Source organism: Neomonachus schauinslandi, chromosome 15 (genome assembly GCF_002201575.2).
Source record: "Neomonachus schauinslandi chromosome 15, ASM220157v2, whole genome shotgun sequence".
Lineage (NCBI taxonomy): Eukaryota > Metazoa > Chordata > Mammalia > Carnivora > Phocidae > Neomonachus > Neomonachus schauinslandi.
In genome coordinates this window covers 54,900,366-54,919,537 of record NC_058417.1, presented here as the reverse complement: position 1 = coordinate 54,919,537, position 19,172 = coordinate 54,900,366, and the positions used below count along the sequence as shown (strand labels likewise).

General features: G+C 49.4%; 1 protein-coding gene across 1 annotated transcript in view; it reads left to right on the top strand.

Annotated features, from left to right (window-relative positions):
* The first annotated feature begins 6,254 nt into the window (after positions 1 to 6,254).
* Positions 6,255 to 19,172, top strand: part of UBE2O (ubiquitin conjugating enzyme E2 O) — a 55,298-nt gene continuing 42,380 nt past the window's right edge. The window contains exon 1 of the mRNA XM_021680983.2: positions 6,255 to 6,707. Coding sequence (XP_021536658.1) covers positions 6,309 to 6,707 — 399 coding nt within the window. The 5' untranslated portion in view covers positions 6,255 to 6,308. The remainder of the gene's footprint in view (positions 6,708 to 19,172) is intronic.

Genomic DNA, 19,172 nt, shown 5'->3' with positions numbered 1-19,172 from the left:
CAATATCTGACATATGACACAGGCTGTTTCCTCAGGAACCTTCCAGACCTTTCTGGAACGAAGGTGTCAAAGGCAGGGAGGGATCGCCACCTCCTGGAGAAAGAAGGGACCTACGGCTCCCGGAGCATCGGGAGCCCTGCGGTCCGAAAGGTCATGTGAGCCTATAATGTGATTTTCGTTTTATAGTAACCACATTAAAAAGAGCCAAAAGAAACAGGTGAACTTGATTTTAATAATATATTTTATTTAACCTAATACATATAAAGTACTGACATTTCAACAAGTAATCAATATAAAATTATTAAGAAGATATTTTAGATTCTTTTTTTTGCAAGCAAGTCTTCAGAATTCAGGGTATATCTTACACTTACAACACATGTCAGTTCAGAGGAGCCACATTTTAAGTGCTCAAGAGCTACGTGTGGTTAGGGGTTAGCCCAACAGGTAGCACAGATCTAGAGGCTAAAGGCCAGAGAGAGAACTAGAGTGTGTGTGTGCGCACGCACACATGTGGCCTATGTGTATACTCCTCTCCATATCTGGGAAACATGGACAGCAGGGGACTTGAGGAAAGACAGAGGCGTCCCGGAGTCTTGCTGGCACATTTCGAACCATTGGGAGAAGTCGGCTGGTTTTGTTCACTCAACAAAAATCTCTGGAGCACGCACTATGGGTCAGACCTGTGCTGGATGCTGGGGTACAAAGATGAAGAAGGGTATCACAGAGGGGAAAAAATACAACCCACAGGTATTACCAGGTAAGTGGGGGAAATAATCAGGGGAACGGGGTGCTTGGAGGACATCATAGATAAGAAGGCCCGATCTGGGTTTTGTGAGATGAAAAGGAGTTCTTTTGGTAAAAACAGGAGTTGAAGTCGAGGCATAAAAACTTAGAGGCAGATGGTGAACAAGGGAAAAGACACCAGGCACCAAAAATTGGGGTCCTGAAGGAAGCGGCCAAGGCTGGAGCATGGAGCATGTGTGCAGGGCGTAGAGTTGGAACACAGGGTTAGAGGTAGGTAGAGAAGATCAATTCCGGAAGGGCTACCGTGTCATTCTCTGCTGGACCAGGAGAGCCCCAGAGACATGGTAAGCCAAGAAGCTGGATGATCCTGTTTGCATTTTCAATGTCCCCGGGAACAAGGTGGTGGATGGATTAGGTGGCGGTGGGGGTAGGGGAAGGAGGCTACGGCCCCGGTGTGCGCGAGAGATGGGGATGAACTCATACCAGCAGGTAATGTTTATCAGGCCCCACTACCTGAAGAGGCCCTACACAAAGCACCATATCTTGACCATGCCAGTTACATTGTCAACAGCCCTAGGAAGTAGGTACTGTTATTACTCCTATTTCACAGAAAGGAAACTGAGTCTCAGGGAAGTGAAATAGCTTACCCAAGGTCACATAGTGAGTCAATGGTATCTATCACAGTCCTCAAACCCAGGTCCATTGATTCTGGAACCCCACTCCTAGCCACAGCACCACGGCACCACGGCACCCCCCTATCTCCCCATGGAGCGGCCCCCAGGGGAGCCGCTCTGGACCTGAGGGGGCTGGAAAGAGGGCAGAGGGGCCATGACCTGGGCTTTGATTGCATGTGGCACTTCAGATCAAGGATTAACCCTCAGGTGGCCAGCTTGGTACCCAGGTAAGTGATGCTGCCATCAACCTGGATGAGGAGTCTGGGAGAAGACACGGGTTTGGGGGAAATGGGTTTGTGACATCTGGGTGGCCATCTAGGAAGCATCCATGAGTTGGTGCTGAGGGGAAGGCCCTGGCGATCTGGGACTTGGTGGTGAAGAGTGGGAATGGTGGAGTGACTGCAGCCCCACTGTTCTTCAAGCTGGCCCCGGGGGATGTGCTGTCCCTGGCCCCTGTATCCGAAGGAAGGAGGGAAACAGAGTACACCTGCCAAACCTGGGCTCTCACTTACTGTTCAACCTTTTCACTGGTGCCCCCAGCACAAACTAGTTTGCCCCGTGGATTGCAACCATTCCTGAGTCAGGAGTGAGAATGGCTCAGGGCCGGCCCATCTGGGTCCTAATCCTGACCGTACTGCAGGGTGATCTTGGGCAAATCCCACGGTTCTCCCAGGGCATCAACACAAAAAGGGGTAAGGCTCCAGGGGCAAGAAGGACCCGTTTATTTCCAAAAGCCCATGATTCTTGAGCAGCCACCAGCTGGAGTCTCAGGCAGGGGCATTTCTCCAAGTAGGCTAGCGACGGCCCCCCAGGGTAGCTCCCCTCCCACTCCACCTTCCTAGCTGAAGACCCCGGTGCTGAAGGCACCCTAGAGCCTGCAAGCAGGCACTTCAGGGTAGAAGGAGTTCTCTGGGCCCATCTGGATTCTCTCGCACAGGGAAGTTTGGAGAAGCCAAGCGGGCTGGGGCTCCCCCATGAGGCAGTGTGAGGCCCTGAGGCCCAAGCACACTTCTTAAACCAGTGGCCGTTTAAGATAGGGATAAGACAGGGCCTGCTTCCCAGCGATCAGCAGCCAGCCCTGCTGCCTCCTGTACCCTGCCAGCCCCTTAGCAAGGGGAGTGGCCACACTGGCTCAGTTTCCGGCAGGCATATCTGTAAATAAGCAAAATTCCCCGGAGAAGAATCTCTATTCTCCAAGGAGGGCTGGGTGTTGGGGCCACGAGAGGAGAGGTTTCTCCACTGGGGAATGAAGGTTTTTTTTTTTCATTCAGCAATTATGAAACTATAAACTGAGCCAATGCTCCCATCCCAGCTCACCCCACTCACCAGCTTGGGTGTGCAGACTGTGGTTGGGGGCTCGGGGACTGGGAAGGGGTCAAACCTTGACTGGAGCATCTCAGGTCTGAGTGAGGTGGGGAGGAACGTACTGAGCCTTCTTCTAAAAGGACTCTGATACAGCTCAAACTGGGGGCGACAAAAAAGGCTGAGAGATAGCAGGGGCAGCTCCTTGGGTGTATAGGGGGAGGACGGGAAACTGACCAAATGGAGGGACAGGAATCTCAGGCCTTTGACCCCCCCCCGCCCCCGGTATGGTACATCACTGAGCAGCCAGTCTGTACCAGGAACTGTACTAGGCACTGGGGCAACACGCATACCTAAGACATGACCCACACGCTCAAAAGGGGTTTCGTTAGTAAGGGAGAGATCAGCATTCGAAACCGAGGGCTCTTACCTACAACCTAGCAGCTTCCTGGGGGAGGGGGGCAGCCCAGCGTGGGCATGAACCTTCACAAAAGGGGGGCTCATACTTGCTCTCTCACAGAGGACTAATCTATGTAAAGGTGGATAATCTATGTAAAGCACTTAGTATAGTACCTGGTATTAAGTTACAGCTCAATAACTGGTAGCTATTATTAGCCATTATTACAAGAAGCCACAGAATAAACATGGCACGTCTTCCTGGAGTGTGCCAATTTTACTCAACGATCAGGGAGGAAGGATATTCCTTTTGTATTAAAACGAACACACGCATAAGCTGGAGTACAGTGCAAAACCCACTTGGATTTTTGACATCAATGATTTGGGGCCCGCATTGCCCTGCCCCTTCACCCTACTTGCTCGCCCCTTCCCCCATCCCCTGATAGACCCAGGGACTAGAAAAGCCCCTGCAGTTGGACTCAGGAAAACTGGATTCCAACTTGCTCTGCAGATTACTATGTTGTGAGCTTAGGCTCTGAATTCCTGGACCCTGTTTCCTCATTGATAAAATGGGGTTACGTACTCCTATATCCAGGGGAGCCTGGCTGGCTCAGGCTCAGTCGGTGTAGCCTGTGACTCCTGATCTCGGGGTCATGAGTTCAAGCCCCAGGCTGGGCCTAGAGCTTACTTCAAAAACAAAAACAAACAAAAAAACGTACACCTATATCCACAATTGGGATAACAAGATAATATATGTGAATGTGTCTGGCACAGCACCTGGTCAGTAATAGGTGCTCAAGAAATGTTAGGTTATCAGGGGACTAAGGAGACAGGGCTAAGGCAACCGAAGCGACTACATTATTGCTGTTAAGCCTGCCAGGTCTTTATGGGGGAGGGAGTGAGGAACGGACTCCTCCCAGCAGTGATTCCAGATGGCCACTCTTCACAGTGGTCTGGGATGGAAAGGCCGAGGTTCGTGAGCCCAGCTTTGCCCCTAAATTGTATCCTAATTCCCCTTCAGGTCATTTAGCCACCGTTTTTTCCTATACCTTAGTATGTGAGTTGTCTAAGATCTGGGTCCATTGACAACCACCCCAACCCCAATATTACATCAGTATTCTCGAAGTGCTTGGCTCAGGACACATTATATACTCGGGCTGCCATCAGTGCTTCATGCATGTTCTTAGGATTTTTCCAGGAGTATAGTTCTATAGCCTTGGCAGTCTGTAAACTACTCAAAGAACAGGGATCCTGCCTTTTAAAAAGAACCCAAATACTGTAATATTGAACCATCCTACCAATCTATCTTTGATGGTCTTGCAGGAAAATGTGGAAAAAAATGATTTGACTGAGAAAGGTTAGGACCATAGCCTAAGTATTCTTAATTGCCTTCTAACAACCCATTACGAATTTGAGGGGTGCCTGGGTGGCTCAGTCGTTGAGCATCTGCCTTTGGCTCTGGTCATGATCCTAGGATCCTGGGATTGAGCCCCGCTTAGGCAGGCTCCCTGCTCAGCGGGAAGCCTGCTTCTCCCTCTCCCACTCCCCGTGCTTGTGTTCCCTTTCTCCCATGTCTCTCTGTGTCAAATAAATCAATAAAATCTTTTTTTAAAAAAACAAACCCATTGGGCGCCTGGGTGGCTCAGATGGTTAAGCGTCTGCCTTTGGCTCAGGTCATGATCCCAGGGTCCTGGGATCGAGTCCCACATCGGGTTCCCTGCTCCTTGGGAGCCTGCTTCTCCCTCTGCCTCTCTCTCTCTCTGTCTCTCATGAATAAATAAATAAAATATTAAAAAAAAAAACCCATTGCGAATCTGTCCTCTGAGAATGTTATCTAAACCTTTTGGAACTTACTTAAGGGATACATTAGTATAATTACTTTGTATATTTTAAAATAGCAATATGGAGCAAACCGTAAGTATAACAGTTCTGTCTGTCTAGAATTTTAGTCTAGGAAGGGAGGGTTGAAATATTACAGTAATGGTTAAGCTTTTTGGAGGGAAATGTATGTCAGGCACTGTTCTGTTTCCTTCAATCCTCCCAGTTGCCATTTGAGATGCCAACGGTATTATCACCCCAATTTTACCGATGAGAAAATTAAGGTGAAAAGAAGTTTATCAGCTTACCTGCCTTTATAAGATTAGTAAGTGGCAGCAACAACCATGGCTCCCACTGCTAACTACCTCACCATCCCACCTCTTGCCATGTATACTAAGCCTCATGGAGCTTTGAGCCCCTCTAGATGGTTTTAAAGCCAAACCATAGAGGCCACTAATGCTTATCTTTCTGATCTTTCTCTGGACCTCCTTCACCAACCCCATGACCCATCCCTGAGGGGTCATGACCTTCCAAGCTTTGCATGTGATTTCCTAATACAATACACTCTAGATACGCTCTTTCTCTGTATCTTTTATAGCCTTGCTGACAAGCTGCCTTGGAGTTGCTTTTTAACTATTTAATATGTATATGTTGGGGCGCCTGGGTGGCTCAGTCGTTAAGCGTCTGCCTTCGGCTCAGGTCATGATCCCAGGGTCCTGGGATCGAGCCCCGCATCAGGCTCCCTGCTCGGCAGGAAACCTGCTTCTCCCTCTCCCACTCCCCCTGCTTGTGTTCCCTCTCTCGCTATGTATCTATCTGTCAAATAAATAAATAAAATCTTAAAAAAAAAATATGTATATGTTTTGTCTCTCCAACTAGGCTGTAAACACCTAGAGGACAGGGACGGTATCTTGCTCTTTCTTACCCCTCCCAGTGCGTAAGACTAGGCTGGAGACGCCAAGGAGGCTCATTAAATGTTGTTGACAGTCTCCGGACCATCCTTCGCCCCACCTCGGCCACTCCTCCTTTCCTCGGTGCCCATTGCACTTCCTCCTCCCGGGTCCCCACCCAGTCCCGCTCCCCTAACTTTTACCCCCTCTGGCCCCGCCCCTCCCTCGCGAAGTCCACCCTCCCCCCCACCCCACCCCCCTGTCCCCGGCAGCATCTCCAGCGTCCCCCAGCGACGAGGCCAGAGCTCCTAGCAACCGCATCTCGGTTCCTTGACGACGGCGGCACGCAGGGCCACGTCAGCGCGCCGTGGCCCCGCCCCCGCGCCGGCTGGCCCCGCCTCCCCGTGCCGCGTTCGCCGCCGCCGCCACCGCCGCCACCGCCAGCACCGCCGCCGCCGCCGCCCGAGACTCGCGCAGAGCAGTTATGGCGGATCCCGCAGCGCCCGCGCCCGCAGCTCCGGCTCCTGCCCAGGCCCCGGACGCGGCCCCGACCCCGGACGCGGCCCCCGCCCTGGCGCCCGCCCCGGACTCGGCCTCCGGGCGGTCCTCGGACTCCGGCCCCGAAGCCGGCTCGCAGCGGCTGCTGTTCTCTCACGACCTGGTGTCGGGCCGTTACCGCGGCTCGGTGCACTTCGGGCTGGTGCGCCTCATCCACGGCGAGGACTCGGACTCGGAGGGCGAGGAGGAGGGCCGCGGGAGCTCGGGCTGCTCCGAGGCGGGGGGCGCGGGCCACGAGGAGGGCCGGGCCAGCCCCCTGCGCCGCGGCTACGTGCGCGTCCAGTGGTACCCGGAGGGAGTCAAGCAGCACGTGAAGGAGACCAAGGTGCGGCGGGCCGGGGCCGGGGCGGGGGCCGGGGCGGGGGCCGGGGCGGGGGCCGACGCAGGGACGGAGTTGCTGCAGGAGCCCTAGGCCGGGGAGGGGAGGCGCGCGAGGCGCTGGCCGGAATGGTGCAACTGCGGTGGGCCGAGGCGAGAGGACGAGCCTCCGCCGAGGGGACGCTCCGGTGCAAAGTCATTGCACCAGCCCCGGGCCACCGGGCCCCGGGCTTCCCCACGCGAAGGGACTTCCAAGCCTTGCGGTGCTGTGGTGTCGGCCTCAAGATTCTGTACGTGGACCCACTACAGTGGGCAACTCCTCAGGCTCCGGGGCACGCTCGGCATTACACCAGTGCGGCGTTTTGCTGACCCCCGAGGAGCTACATACTGCATTGTGCATCCAGGAAGGAAGGCCGTGCCGGGTCCGTGCGGGGAAGGGTTGTGGCCGTTCCAAAACAAAGATAGAGGTGAAAATCTCAGACGGCATAAAAACCCAAGAAGTTCCCTAGATGACAGAATGCGTTATAATGGGTAAAGGAACCCAACCCCCTCCCCCCGCCCTTTTTTTTTTTTTTTTTTTTTTTTTTTTTTACCTTGTTGCCTTGTTTTAATTGCTGCGGGGAACTTTGTGAGTAAAATCATTAACAATCAGAGCCGTGATATTAATAGTACGGGGTGGGGGGGATGTGACAGCTGCGACTGGGATTGATGACTCCCAAGTGCAGTTGGACTTCTTGAAGAAAAAAAAAATACTATGGAACCATGGATGGACAAGAGCCACCCATTTGGAAACCCAAGGTTTTTTCCTGACCTGAGGCTGTCAGGCAAACATCAAACTCCCTTACGCTGTTGGGGTGAGGCTGGTGAATATTGCAGTTTTACAGACAAAGGGGTTTATCATCTTAAACCTGAAACCCTGAACCAAGGTTGGTTTGGTGGCTTCTTCTGTCTTGTTTTCCTGAGTGTGAATTCCTATCAGTGATTCACACACGCTCGCACACACCCCTGTATCTTTCACACCTTCTTCGTCTCCTCCTCCTCCTCCCCTTGAAGAAAACATTTCTAAGCAGGAATCGGGCCTGGGCTGTTGACAGGTCTGATTTCAGGGGAGGGCACTTGAGAAGTTAATCTGGGTTTCTCACACACTGGGAGAAAAGGCCACAGAGGAATAGGGCTTGCCACGCTACAAAGGGGGTTTGTGATAACAGCTCTTGGCAGGGGAAAAGGCCCCACTCCCAGGAAGAGCCTGTGATCCACTTCCTAGTGGCACGAGTGACTTGATACCAGCAGGGTCTTTCTCCTTCCAGTGTGCACACATCCACAGACACAGAAATCCGCATACAGGACCCCTGGCTTCCCCTCAGAGAAATGCAAATCAGGCATTAGCTGCTCTTGACTCGGGAAGAAATTATAAGTTCGTGTGCAAAAGTATGTGGAAAATTGTACTTTTTATAGTGGAATGCTTGTTAAAAATTACCACTGGTGTTGTTACGTCAGAAAGAGAAGATTTTTGCTCTTTATACAGTGTTTCTACATTGTCCTAACTAACGAATGGCTGCTGATGTCTTCCTGTGGGTTTTTGAAAAATGTTTTTCCCTAACCATCTTCTCTAGAGGTTGGTGACTCTTGAAATGCAACTCATTTCAGTGTGTCATGGCCTCCTGCCCTGGGGACTCGGCGGGCAGGCCAAGCTCCACTACCGGGAGCTGCCATGTTTATCAGTTGTTGTTTCTGTTCATCTTGACTTTGGTGGTTAACTTTATTTACAGTTATGTTCTGTCTGCCTCCTCCCGCCGTGTGTAATTATACCAAGTTTGACTTAAAATACCTATCTAGGAATTAAATAGAAAAGAAGTTTAAGGCACCAGCTTGGATACATTTTGAAGCTGCCCTCTTGTGATTTGCTTTGAAGTTGTTGAAATCCATTGTGGCTCCAGTGGTGGTGTTTTCTTTGCCACTGGAGTGTCTGAGCTTCTGAGCTTAGCAAAAGCTAAAGGGCGTAGGAACTCTAGGAAGCGGTGGCGTGTAGTGTCCATTTGTGGATGGCAAGACCTGGTTCTTGTAGGAATTAAGAGTAGGTTTGTTTGGGGGCTTGGGGGGTTGTATACCTGATAGGTAGCTGTAGGTCACCATGAACCCTAGGCACAGATGACCCCAACTAGGGTGCTGGGTGGGACCTTGCAGTCTAGGAAGTGGTAGGAAGATTTTTTTTCTTCTCATCTCTCACCCCTTATAAATCCGTGGAGGTGACAGTGTGCTGTAAAGGAGAGACCGTTAGACTAAGGCTGAGCATTTAGGTTCTGATTCCTACTCCATCACTAATTTGGTTATGAGATTTGAGAACCCAGTTACTGATAGAATAAGGTGGTGACAGTATTGAGAAACGTACTTCTTTTTAAAGCTGCCACCTATTGGAATTTTTTTTAATAGTACCCTTTTAATGTGGAGTGTTTAGTAGGCTGTGGAGTATTTTTGTAGTTTTCAGGTTAATTTGTTGGGCAATGAGTAAAGGCTTAATACTAGTCTCTTAAGTTTTAATGAACAAGTTCATAAAGAGATGAAGAGGCTGGCCAACAAGGTCTACCCCCTCCTGGCCACTTCAATGAAAATTATCAACAGAAACAAAATAAGTAGGGGCGCCTGGGTGGCTCAGTAGGTTAAGCGTCTGCCTTCAGCTCAGGTAATGATCCCAGGTTCGGGATCGAGCCTCGAATCTGGCTCTCTGCTTAGTGGGGAACCTGCTTCTCCCTCTGCCGCTCCCCCCTGCTTGTGCTCTCTCCATGTCTCTCTCTCTCAAATAAATAAATAAAATCTTAAAAAAAAAAAAAAGAAATGAATAGCTCTTCCTTGAAACTGCAGAATTTATGGTCCAGTTCCTGAAGCTTCCAGCAGCCAAAGCCAAGCTTCTTTAGGACTTAAAACAAGCACGTACTTGTGCTCCTTCTTTTCCTCAATCTCCTGTCCCCTTCATCTGACTTACCCACTTGTAACTTTTCCCATTTGCCCAGAGATCTTCTATGTGACTTACCCCTTCCCTCTCAGTGGCCATCCTTGAGTAACATTTTGGAATATAGCCAAATGCCGCCAGTCTCTTTGCCTTCTTGAGCGCTGGCTAGACATGGTGGGTCCTTCCGGTCTCCACCTGTCATGGTTGGACAGAATGGCCCCTGTTAGGAAGAGAACAGACTGCTGTTTGTCAGTCCAAGTTTGGGGGCTTCCTGTTTATGCTTTAGTTTTCCCATCTCTTGTGTGCTGTCTTTTGCTTAAAGTTGCCACAACATCCAGAGTCTCTCCTGATTTGAGATTTAATGTCTTTAAGTTAAAGCTGTGTCTGTGATCACTCTCCTTTTCTAAGGCTCTGTGTGTGTGTGTGTGTGTAGCATCCTTCATGACAGGTCCCTTAGGAATTGGCTTTTCAGTTTATTTTTGGCTTCTACTCAGGCCAACATTTCCCTGGGGAAAACTATTTAGATGTAGCATCATAGCATGTGAAGGTTGCTTGCTTCACTTGTCCAGGTGCTGGACTCATTAAAAGCAATTGTTCTTAGTGATGTAATAGGAAGAAATTATGTAAGGTTAACCAAGATGCAGGACTGAGTGCATCTAATTGCATTTTATTCAGATAGGATCACAGCACTTGCAGACTGGCACAGCTGTTCTGTGACTTTATTCTTTGTCCTTTGGTTCCCCCTTTCTAACTCCTGGGACTCAGTGCCTTGATTATGTCTCTGTCTGACTTGCCGCTTCACTCAAGGGCACTTTCACCAGATGAGGGATGTGTGTTTGTGTCCTGTGATTGGAAGTCAAAACCCCTGGGTGCTCTTCCCAGCCGTCACCTACTCTGAATGACCTTGGCCTAGTCACTGCCTCATTTTTCTCACTGCAATAAAAGACAAGATCTGTCTTTCTAGCCCCTGAAACGAGCCTGAACCAGAAGCGTAGCTGGGTGGTATGGCCACTTGGCTATTAGCAGCCACCATCCTGAGGTCCATCAGACAGAGCCAGCCCCACCCCTTCAGGAGATCACTTCTGTGCATCACTGAGAGCCACACCAGCCCCACCCCTTCGGGAGATCACTTCTGTACATCACAGAGAGCCACGCCAGTCCCACCCCTTCAGGAGATCACTTCTGTGCGTCACAGAGAGCCACGCCTCCAGAGGCAAAAGATGCCCCAGCGGGGTGTGTTTCAGTGGTGGTGGAATTCCTACTAATCAATCACATTGTTGCTCATGACCTGGTGGATATATTAAGCTACTTCTATAAATACTCATGAACTTCCCTCCTCTGAAACTTTATGCACGTTTAAAGTAATACCTGCCAAAGTCCACTAACCTCCTGGCGGGGGGGGGGGGGGGGGGGGGGGGGGGGGGATGTCAGATGACTATATATGTATATGTGTGTATATTTTCTAGAATTTGGAAGACATCTTTTGGAAATTTCCAAAAGAATGAATTACAAGGATGGTAGAGTGTTGCTTTTGTATTTTAAAATAATAATGAGGACAGACATTATGTAGTGTGTGCCAGGCACAGTGCTTTACTGTGTTACTCAGTGCTCCCCACAACCCTGTGAATTAGGTACTATTATTACCCGTGTATTTCAGAGGAGACTGAGGGGGCAAGGTTAAATAACTTGTCTGATGTCACACTGCTAATAAGTGGAGGAACCTGACTACAAATTGAAGTAAATGTAGTTTGCTCTCACCTGAGAATGTTTAAGTTCAGGATTCATAGATCATTACTGTATCAAGCACCCTGATTAAACATGAGTCACAGACCCTGTGGTTGGCATTAATCATCCAGTCTGTAAACACTTGGAAATCTTAGTGGAGAGGATGTAACCACAGGTAAGGAGAGAGAAAGGAACAGGGTGCTGGGATGGGTGGAAAGACAGAGGGAGATCACGCTGGGGAGCAGAATGGGAGAGACACTAGATTGGCACTTGCGGTGTGCTTCTGTTCTGCATCCTTCCTCCCCTGACCCCGAAGTCATTCTCAAAATAATTGTCAGAAAGCACATTTTATTTCTAGAGAACCTGTGAGTACCCCTAGATGTTGAATGAAAGCAGTCTCTATAAGTGTGATTCATTCCAACACTGGTTTATTCCCCCGACCAAAAGTCTGAGGAACTGGCATTTCTGTGTTGTCTTAGAAATGGTGTTAGGAAATCCAGCTGCCCCCCAGAGACCTGTCCCCAGAGACCTGTCCCCTCTCTTGCTGCTGTTGTCACCCTCCCGCTGGGAATGCTGAGTCATGAGACAGGTTCAGAAGGACTCCTTGGAGAGAGGCTGAGTGCCACTCAGTTCCTTCCCATTTAGTTGCCCCGAATTTGTGCTCTCCACCTTGTTTTTGTTCTAGGACATTAAAGGTCCTTTTGCACCCCCTCCATCCCCACTTCATTGTTATTCCTGCTTTTCTTTTCTTTCTTTCTTTTTTTTTTTTAATTTTCCCATTCCATCTAGAGAAATTTTGCTTTTTAACTGTTTTACCCAAGGGCCTCATGGAGTCCAGTGGAACCTCTGTGGGGCCAGTACTTTCAAAAGGGGTGCGGTTGTAGTGGTGTGACCTGAATTACCATCACAACAGTGCTGGGCCCAGGATCGGTTTCAGCTGCCCCTGGTGGTCCCCTCAGAGTTGGATTTGGGGTGATCTCTTTTAAGAGCCATCCTGTAGTTCTAACCGGGAGGACATGATCTGTGCTCTTATTCGACTGACGGAAGTTTTCAGAGTTTCCCTGCCCAGAGCTTAGCCTGCTTCTGCATGGGGGTGGGAGGGTGCTTATTTAAATGGATAATCAAAAGAGGGAAATGTGCCTTTTCATTTACAAGATGCTCTCACTTATATTTACTAGGATTTTGGTGTTTTTAACTATAGCTCCTTCTGAGGCTCCACCTGCCCAGTGGCTGGGCGCCAAGGCTGAGAAGGTTGTGCTTTCAAGGCTGTTGCCTATCCAACATCTTTACCAAAAAAAAAAAAAAAAAAAAAGGTACAAAAAAGTGCTAAAAAAAAAAAAAATAGAAAAAGAAAGAAAGAAAGAAAAAGTCGTCAATCCTATCCAATAATAAAACGAAAACCCCCAGCTAGCAGGAGAGATTTCCTGCAGTCTTAAAAAGAGTGTTCTTGGGGCACCTGGGTGGCTCAGTCGGTTAAACGACTGCCTTCGGCTCGGGTCATGCTCCCAGGGTCCTGGGATCGAGCCCCGCATCGGGCTCCCTGCTCGGTGGAGAGCCTGCTTCTCCCTCTCCCTCTGTCTGCCGCTCTGCCTACTTACGCTCTCTATCTCTGTTAAATAAATAAATTAAAAAAAAAAAAATCTTTAAAAAAAAAAAAAAAAAGAGTGTTCTTCACTTGCATCCTGCAAGTGAGAGCTGGTCTTTCACACTCAGCAGCTCTGATGAGGTTTTTCCACCTTGTTTTAATTTTGATCTTTTTTGCGGGAGCTGCTGCTGTGGTGGCGGTTGGTGACACTGTTGTGACCGGCGTGTTCCACAGGACGACTTGCTGGCCCTCCTAGGTGCAGGTGGGAAGGAGCACACACACGTTTCCAGGAGCATCAGGAGCAGACATACTCCATGCTGAAAGCATCCCCTTATTTGTCTGCTCTGTTTAATTACTTAAGGGAGTTTGAGGGCCCTGAAGGTTGATGATATCATCTTCAAATAGAAGAAAGAGCGTCTCTCCCTAAGCTCAGCATGCTTTGGGGGCACCCCAGCACTCTGCCGCTCGCGAGGGCTGTCGGCTCCATTTCCTCACGACCCACGAGCCCCTTAGCCTCTCCCTGGCCTCTCACCACTGGATGCCAGCGGCTCTCCTGAAGGTCACAGAGGACTAGTGGATTCCCAATTACTGCATTTACCAACAATTCCCTAGTTCTTGTCCTTTGGGTCCGTCAGCCTTGTTGGTTGTGGTCAGTCCTGCCCTCGCACTGGAAACTTTCTTCCGTTGGGTTCCGTATACCAGACTGTACTGAATTTTTCTCTTTAGCCTTTTTCCTCTTCTCTCTGTGAGACTTCTTCCCACATCATGTTCTTACTCCCCTCGCCGCCTTCCTATCTTTTCTTTGGGGCTCTTGTTCCCCACAGGGCTGCAGCCGTCCCTGCGTTCATGTGGCTTCCGCACCCCTTCCCTAACAGCTCCTGTCATCTAGAACTGCAGACATTGTGGCTGTAAAGTCTCATGAGTGTAACTGCCCTTCCCACCCCCAGGTCTGTGGCATTTAAAAAAATTCCTTTTTCCAACTTTTGATGATGAAAAATCTTCAAACATACAGAGAAGTTGAAAGACTAGGCCAGTGAATACTGATTACCAACCATCATGAGTCAGCAGTTAACATTCTGTCATCTGTGCTTTACCTGTATGTGTGAATGTGTGTAAATACATTTTCGCCTGAGCCATTTGGTAAGTTAGAAGCAGACCTGATGGCAGACACCTCTAAATACTTCAGCTTATGTCTTCTAAAATTCCAGAATATTTGGGATCATTTTAAATGTACCTTCTTGGGCCCCCATTCTTTTTTTTTTTTTTAAAGATTTTATTTATTTATTCATGAGAGACAGAGAGAGAGAGAGGCAGAGGGAGAAGCAGGCTCCCAAGGAGCAGGGAGCCCGATGCGGGACTCGATCCCAGGACCCTGAGATCATGACCTGAGCCGAAGGCAGACGCTTAACCATCTGAGCCACCCAGGCGCCCGGGACCCCATTCTAATGTAAGTGTGCGGTTCAGTGGTAGTAATACGTTCATAATGTGCAGCCATTACCATCCTGTTTCCAGACCTCTAGTCGTCTTGTAAAACTGAACCTTGATGCCTGCTAAACAACGCCCTGTTACCCCCCACGGCAGCCCCTGGCCACCACCATTCTACTTTCTGACGTGAAATATTATTTCATTTAGTATAATAGCCTTAAGGTTCATCCATGCTGTAATATAGGTCAGAATTCCCTTCGTTTTAAAGACTGATAGAAAGTCCATTGTATCTGCAGCTTTAGGCTTATCCATCCCGCCGTCAGCGGACACTCAGGTGCTCTCCGGGCTTGGCTGTCGTGAATAGCGCAGCTTATGAACATGGACGTACAAGCGTCTCTTCGAGATCCAACTTTCAGTTCTCTTGGGTATATCCCCAGAAGTGGAATTGCTGGATCATATGGTAATTTTATTTTTACTTTTATTTGAAGAACTGCCATACTGTTTTCCACAGCAGCTGCACCATGTGCCATTCCCACCAGCAGTGTGCAAGGATCCCGGTTTCTCCACATTCTAGCCGACATTTGTTATTTTCTGATTTTTTTATAGTAGTCATCCTAATGGGTGTGAGGTCGTATCTCACCGTGGTTTTGATTTGCGTTTACTTAATGACTAGTAAGGTTGGGCATCTTTTCATGTGCTTCTTGGTCATTTAAGTACCTTCCTTGGAGAAATGTTTAAGTCCTTTTCCCATTTTTAAATGGGGTTGTTCGGGGCTTTTTTTGTTGTTGAGTTGCAGGAGCTCTCTCTAATTCTGGATATTTAATCCCTTATCAGATATATGATTTGCAGATATTTTCTCCCATTCTGTGGTTGCCTTTTTACTAGGTTGATAGTGTCTTTTAGTGCATTATAATGTTGTTTTAATTGTCATGAGTCCAGTTTGTCTGTTTCTTTGTTGCCTGTGCCTTTGGGTCAGGCTTCCATTCTAATTGGTCATCAAATCTTTGTTCGAAATGCCTCTTGCATCCTCTGCATTTCCGTGCTGCAACTCGGGCTCGCTCTCTGATGGTCCCGTGCCTGGACTGATCTCGTCTGGTCTCCCTGTTGCTAGGCCCTCCTTCAGCCCAGCCCGCAGCACCACAGGCTGACCTTCCAGAAGACTGCTTGGATTGTGTCAGGACCCAGCCTCCTGACGTGCCTTAGCTTGTCACTCAAGGCTCCTCACCCATGGCTCACACTTAATCTCCTGCCCCTTCAGCAGACTGCGTCTCATCTGCTTCCCCCATTCACATGTGCTCTTCTCTGCCTCTGATGCTCCACGGCGCTTAAATGACACACTTGAGCTCCCTCTCCCTGGCTTGGAAGCTTCTTGAGAAACCAAGACAGTGACTCTTTATATGCAGTGAAAGCTTGTATTCTGAATGGCTCACATGCATTTTCATGGGAAGCGTTTGAGTTAATGACCAGATCCTTCCCATTCACCTACAAGGAGTATTCATAGCCTTTTCCCAGACACTTTGTGGTCTGTGTTGGAACTGTGTGGGCACCTGGCAGCTGACACTCCCCTTAGGGTAGTAGGTAAGTTGACCATGTAATTTATTGTCCAGCCTGGGCTCTTTTGAGAGAGAATAATTGCTACAGGACTGAGACACGTGGGTGTCCCAACAGTAGGAAGAGCAGATTAATCAAAGTACGCCATGTGGTAGTGGACTGTTTCAGCACCTTCCATCACGAAGCTCCCCAGGCAGAGTAGGAGCCCAGCAGGCGAGGATAAAGCTAGCCAGAGCCGGCGTCAGCTGTGGCTGAAATGCAGTTGTGTCTGGGCTTAAAACCTAGCAGAAATTTAAACACTCTGCTGGCCACAGGCTCCCTAGGAGCCTGGGCTGGGATGAGAACTGAGGCCGTGTCTCGTGAAGCCAGTGAAAAGTCTCCCTGGTTGGTGCCATTCTGGGTTTCCTCCAAGTCCTCGGTGCAAGCTCTGAATAATCTGGAAAAAGCACCCGTTTAACATTTAGAAGCCGTCCGAGTTCTAGCGTCTGTCGTAACTTCAAGACCTTGGTGGAAGCACCCATCCTCTCTGAGCCTCAGTTTCTCAGCTTATAAAGTGGTATAACGCCCATCTCTCGAGGTTGTCACAAGGAGCAGCTCTAACAACCCCGCTGAAAACACTTGCCAGACCTACATTCACACGTGTGAGTTCGTGAATGGAGATGGTTGAGTCTTCAGTGTGAGGCTCCTCTGCCAGAGATGGAATGCCGCCCCAGCTGCACAGTAGCTGGGCACGCAGTTTAGGCTTTGTGCTCTGCCTGCCTCAGCGCTCTGGGGGGGGCGTCCTGCCGACGGGCATAAGCATGCCCGGCCTGTTACTCCGAAGGAATCGGGCACCGTCGACTTGACACTGCTCACCAGGGGTGGCAGGAGGGTGGGGAGAGCACGGATACATGGCGTCTAGACCAGCACTTTGAAAGGCTAATGTGTGTGGCATCACCTGGGGTTCTTGCTAATGCAGGCTTCTGAAACCGGCTGGGGCGGGCCTGAGAACGTGCATGTCTCACATGCTCCCTGGGAGGCTGATTCTGCCGGCTGGGACTGACCTATAGGTCCTTAAAAACCCGTTGATGTCAGTAGGTTCTGTTTGTGTGTGTGTCCCGTTCCCCCCAAATGTTACTGGGTGTAACTGGTTTGAGGTTTTTGTCTCCCCTCTGCCTTAGTCTTCTGGTGGCAGTGTTAATGCCAGAAATTATCAAAAGGGGCACAACAGGAGGGAAGGGACATTAAGTGCCCCTAATAACCAGGTAGTGCTTTCAGATCATAGGGTTCCTGTTAAAAAGACCTGCTTCTCCCTCCCCGCCCCATTGCCTACTGACCAATATTAATACACTGTTGCTGCTGAGAGTTTCATTGGATTTCATTTCTTCTTAGGACGAAAAGTCAGAGTTGTTATGAATATAGTTCCACCGGTCCAAGAGGAAAATGATTGAAATTTGCTATTTTTTATCCATCCAGTATCAGTGGATTCGTGCTGTGTGCCAGGCGGTGTAACACATGCTTTACATTATCTTCTTCTTCCCTAGAGTGGCCAGTGTCCCCATTTTAGAGAGGGAGAGCCTACAACCTGGAGAATGCATGTAACTCTCCCAAAGCCACACGGCTGGCGAGGGGCAGAGCCTAATGTCTGTTCTGCTGGAGCGCAGGCTCTCTCCTCGGGCTGCACAGCCACCCCCTGCCCCCGGTGGGGTGCTGTGGGCCTCCAGAGAGCACCCCCACACAGGCCCTGCACTCTAGATCGGGGCCAGCATTCTTTCTGTAAAGGGCTAGATAGTAAATATTTTAGGCTTAGCAGGCCGTACTGTCTCCTTCACAACCAGTCAACTCGGCCATTGTAGCATGAAAACATTCGGGGACAATAAGTGAATGAACGGGCATGGCTGTGTTCCAGTAAAATCTTATTTAAAACAGGCAGCAGGCTGGATTTGACCTGCAGGCCATAATTTGCCGATCTCTGCTCTGGAAGAGTCCTGCCCAATGGAAATAGGATGTGAGCCACATCTGTAATTTTAAACTTGATAGGAGCCACATTTGAAAAAGTAAATAGAAGCAGGTGAGGTTACATCCAGTAAGTTGTATTCGACCCGTTACATCCAAGGTACCATATCTACATGTGATCAGTATAAAAGTTATTGTTATGTGTAAAGATTTTATTTATTTAATTTATTTTTTAAGTAGGGCTCCATGCCCAATATGGGACTTGAACTTACAACCCCGAGATCAAGAGTCTCATGTTTTACCGACTGAGCCAGCCAGGAGCCCCTAAAAATTATTAATGAAATATTTTACAGTCTTCTTTCTGCAATGGCTCACGTATTCGCTAGCACTGCTTTAGAAACTTAGTCTGGTGGGAGAGAAAACCCTCCCTCCAATCCCTTCCTCACCTTTATTTTCTTCAGAGTATCAGGCATTATTTGAGATCTGATTGCTTCCTTGTTTACTGTCTTCCTGACCAGAAGGTAAGAGGGCAGAACAAGCTGTTCACTGCTGTCCATGCCTGAACAGAGCCTGGCCCAGAGCTGGTGCCCGGGGATCCCTGTTCAGCTGAGCAAATGGGGTACTCATAAGGTAGAAAGTGCTGAGTCCCATCTGGAGGGAACGGACAGCATTTCTGAGTGGGGGGTGGGGGGGGTGGGAGAGCATTAGGAAAAGCTTTCATGCAGGTAGCTTTTGAGCTAGGCCTTGAAAGGTGAGAAGAATTTGGATCAACAGTGGTGGGACGGAAGGGTATCCTGAGAGGGAAGATCAACATGAGCAAAGCCAGATGCGGGAAGTTTGCATGACATTTGGGAGAAATGGTTCACTTAGGCCTTAGAACTCCTTTACCCTTACAAATTATTGACTATCCCGATGAGCTTTTATTTATATGTATCAATATTTACAGGTAAGAAATTGAAACAGAACTTAAAACCCAAGAATAAGCAAGCACTCACTCTGGCCCTCAGAGCATTACACCAGGTAGCCTCTGGAAGTTCCAGTGGAGACTCTGGAGACGATGAGAGCGGGAAAGGCAAATACCGTCCAGTAGGACTGTGGAAAAGCTTGACTTTGGACCTCCTGAAAGCTCTCAGCTTCCTGGACCACACGTCGAGGGCTGCTGAGCTGGCGGGAGGGTGCGAGGAGAAGGCGGGCGACGGCGGGGCCAGCTAGCCGGCCCGGATCTGATCGCGGTGGCAGCGACCGCGGTGCTCGTGCCCTGCTGTGCTCTCGGCGTGTCGTAAGCACGTCACGTGGGTGGGCTC